The sequence below is a fragment of the Asparagus officinalis genome, chromosome 5, assembly GCF_001876935.1.
Source record: "Asparagus officinalis chromosome 5, Aspof.V1, whole genome shotgun sequence".
NCBI lineage: Eukaryota > Viridiplantae > Streptophyta > Magnoliopsida > Asparagales > Asparagaceae > Asparagus > Asparagus officinalis.
Window position 1 is genome coordinate 118,311,000 of NC_033798.1, and position 4,307 is coordinate 118,315,306.

Below are 4,307 nucleotides of genomic sequence, written 5' to 3' on the forward strand. Positions count from 1 at the left end.
CACTCACTCAAAAGACATGAAAGACGTTTTTTTTTTACCAGGGACATTTTGATCATTTAGATGCACGGGATTTCATGTGCATAGTTGAATTGAACAACATTAGTCAAGGAAGTTTGTCACTTAAAGCCTAAGGTACGTTTAGTGAAATTTTAAGTCTAGGGAGATTATGAAAAAAAAGAGAGCCAACTTAAAGGGGTTTGTCGACTGTCGACATAAAAAGTCGTAATTGCTGAGAATGGAGGCCAAGGGCGGCCAACTTTTATATATTCTCTCCTGCCAAATTGTATTGTCGCTATACTGCATGAGCTGTCAAGTAACCAGACCTTGCATGGTGCAGTCAACATCTGAAGAAGATTGTGGCATTTCATGCAGTTATATGGAGAGAGATATTTTGGTAGGTGGGAAGATGAGAGAGAGAGAGAGAGAGAGAGAGAGAGAGAGAGAGAGCAGTAAACTGCAGGTAGGTGAGGATTATACGAATCAGAACCGCGGCGCCACAGCTCAATCTGGACCGAGAAATCGATCAATCGATCTTCATTCGGGATCAGTGTTGTAAGCAACGTGTAAAGAGACAGAGAATGAGTTCGCTGATGTATTATACATTTGTTTCCTCGGTCTAATATGTCACGCGCGCGCTTCTCTAATGCGTGTTTGATTTCTGTGAATTGCTGTGATGAGTAACGGCAATGTCCTCTCCTCATCCACTTTTTTTCAGAATCTTTATACATTAACCAGTTAGAGAATATTAATATTTTACGGAGTTTCCTATTTTGAATTAATATACATTTCAATAGGGCTCTTCGCCATATTTTTACCTCGATAAAAAAAGGAAGAGCATAAAATTATACTTTTGATTAGATAGACGATCTAATGTGATTTTGTGGAGTTCTGAGTTTCTTGGTCTTTCAGATAGATTTTACTAATGAGTCCTTCTGGATCTCTTACAATTAATGATTTCATGCCTCAACGCATATTTGCAAGCGTGTGATTCATACGGTAGCATCTAAACTGCAGTATTTGTTCGTGAGCAAGTGTTATAGCAAAAGCTAAAATGACGACCCCAATATTGCATTGTTTAATCGAAATTCGATCAATGACTGCTAAATTATATGTGGTGAGGTGTAAGGATTGAAATGACTTATTAAGGAGATCGATGAAAGTGGATTCACAATATTGGCCAACTATAATTAAAAGAATTTATTCTGTTTGTGTTTGAGTCACTAGTCGAAATATGTTTAACTATCTATTCATCTTATCTCTTTACGATATAAGACTAAATTCCACTACATGTTTTTTTCCAAATCGAAAACCCACAACTTAACTGAATGAATGCCGGATACTCTTTACCTGAGGTGTGAGAACTGCAAATGTATGTTGGTACACTGATATGCTAGCTAAATTAAGTTCATTTTCACTGATATGTTAAAGTTCATTTAGTAGCGCAATGATTTTCTAAACGAATTGATGTGAATATGTAAAGGTGGGGATTTCTTCACTCTAATCCCTAGCTTTTTTTAGAGGTGAACTCCGTGTTTTGGTCTGTCTTGTTCAAAGTACACCGTACCAAGGTGGGAAATGAGACTAGTGCAATCATGGACCGTGTCGCATGCTATGGACATGTAATAAATGCTAGGGTTCTTGGTGCGGTTGTGAGGGGCCTGCTCTTAAAGAATGCCCCTTTCATTCTTAGATGTTGAATTTGAATCATGTTCTGATTTGGATAGTGATCGAAAAGCTCCCACAGGACAGGAGTTGGTTGAAGGTTTCATTCTCTCTTCGCTCTTCAGCCGTGCATGTCTATTTTCTTAACTTACGGAAGGTAATAATTAATAACAAGTGCTTTATTATCTGGAGAAACTTGACTGGCTTGTAGAAGTATAATCTGTTGGCTTATATTCAGTCCCCTGGCTGAAAAAGTAAGATATATTATTTGCTTCAAGGACTAAAATGCAGTGATTAGCGGAGCCAACCAATCGGGAATGGGCTATTACCCTGCAAGTGAGTAAACTAATTTTGAAGAACTAGCCACTCGAATCTTCAAAGAAACGAATATTTTACCGAATATCTTTCTAGTACTAAATCAATACCAACATTTAGAAAACTAGGCTTTTGACACTATAAATTGGGAGTTTATAAGAAGTATGCTGGTTGGTCTGGGATTTCCTATGACTATGGTTCACTGGATCATGGTGTGTATTTCCTCTCCAAAATTTTCTTTAGCATTGAATGGGGGGATGCATGGTTACTTCCATGGTGCAAGAGGATTAAGACAAGGGGATCCTCTCTCCCCTTATCTCTTTGTCATTGGTATGGAGTTTCTATCTAGAAAGCTTAGTGCTTTAAAGGATGATTCCTCTTTCAAATTTCACCCGAAGTGTTCTAAGCTTAAGATCAATCATTTGATATTTGCCGATGACTTGCTCTTGTGTAAAGCTGACATGAGCTCTATAGCAAAAATTTATGAATGCCTACAAGAGTTTGGACAAGCTTCAGGCTTGGAAGCTAATGCAAGCAAGTGTGCTGTTTACATTAGTGGAGTTAATGATAGTCTCAAAAATCAGATTTGCAGCTACCTTAATTTCCCTGAGGGTGTACTACCTATGAAGTATCTGGGGCTGCCATTGAATGCTAAAAGACTATCTTATTCTGATTGTTCTAGCCTTATCGAAAGAATTAATAAGCAGTTCCAAACTTGGCAACAGAGAAAGTTTCTGTCCTATGCAGGCAGGCTTGAGTTGATAAAATCTGTGATATTAGGCATTCAAACATATTGGATTAGCAATTACATTCTGCCAGTTAAAGTGTTGGAAAGAATTGACAGAATGAGTTCGGAATTCCTGTGGGGACATAAAATTCATCTTGTGAAGTGGGAATCTGTGTGTCAAGGAAAGGAGAAAGGGGGGTTAGGGATTTTCTCAGCTAAGCATTGGAATTTTGCTGCTGCAACTAAGCTCCTTTGGATGACAAGGGGGGTTAGGGATTTTCTCAGCTAAGCATTGGAATTTTGCTGCTGCAACTAAGCTCCTTTGGATGATTCATCTTAAAAAGGATCTACTATGGATACTAAGCTCCTTTGGATGATTCATCTTAAAAAGGATCTACTATGGATAAAGTGGATCCATGGAAATTACCTTCAGAGGTTCAATACCTGGTCTGTTCCATCCAAGACAAATGATTCATGGACATGGAGGCAACTCCTTAAAGTGAGGGATATGTTGTTGCACAAGTTTGGTAATGTGGACAATATTGAGGCTGCTATGACCAAATGTTTTGCTGAGGGTAAACTCCACTTATCTGCGGTTTATAAGTCCCTTATCCAGCCTTTGATTACAGTGCCCTGGGCTAAAACTGTATGGGATAGTTTCTTATATCCCAAGCACTCTTTCATTTTGTGGCTTGTTTGTCATTCAAGGATTCTCACTAAGGATAGATTGTGCCGAATGGGTATCTTGAGCACCAATCAGTCTCACTGTGTTCTGTGTGATAGGCAGGAGCTGGAGACTAGTAGCCACATTTTCTTTGAATGCCAATTTTCAGCTGAAGTTTGGAATTCAGTGTTGGAATGGCTGAAATATAGATGGAGATCTTGTGTATGGAGCTTGGTTTTGAATTGGTATTCATGTAATTTGAAAGGAAAAGGTCCTATGAAGAAATTGAAGAGGATGTGTTTATCCACTGCAGTCTATATGATCTGGAAGGAGAGAAATCGAAGAATTTTTCAAGGCAAAATGAGTCTCCCTGCTCAGGTTCTAAGAGAGATCAAATTCTCAGTTTTTGCTAAAGTTTACAATGATTCTTCTAATGTACATATGAAAAATATCATTGAGGAACTGTAATTTTTTCTTGATTTCCAGTTTTACTGGCACTTAGTTGTACTCCTCATTCTCAATTGGAAAATGAATAAAATTAAAGTTCATTGAAATTTGACTAATCAATTTCGAAATACGATTTCATCAAGTAACAGGTCACATTGTTAAGTGTCTCCATGGGCCGTAATTCTTCCTTTAATAGTTGGGCCATACTAATAGCCCATCGTATCCAAGGCTTCCGTCACTTTACGCTCTGCTTTCTTCAGATATGGGTTTAAAAAACATCATTAATAGGTATAAAATAATAAAATATATACGTAATAAAGGTTAAAAAAATGGAAAGAGTCGTATAAAACTAAATACTCCTGCGTCCCTTACGAACTTACATTGATGATGTGATGATAATTCAGTAAAGAAAAGTTTATTGTATCTTCTCTTAATAAATTTTTATGATATTATTTTTAAAACAAGACAATTCACCATATTTTTGTGAATTTT

General features: G+C 37.4%; 1 protein-coding gene across 1 annotated transcript; it reads left to right on the forward strand.

Moving 5' to 3' along the window:
• LOC109842474 lies at positions 3,057 to 3,836 on the forward strand. The gene has a single exon (XM_020411347.1). It carries the CDS (start codon positions 3,057 to 3,059, stop codon positions 3,834 to 3,836), a length of 780 nt encoding a protein of 259 aa, XP_020266936.1.

Bases quoted from the DNA above. Each gene is read 5' to 3' on its own strand.
- LOC109842474 (XM_020411347.1), top strand. From the start codon at position 3,057: ATGGATACTAAGCTCCTTTGGATGATTCATCTTAAAAAGGATCTACTA.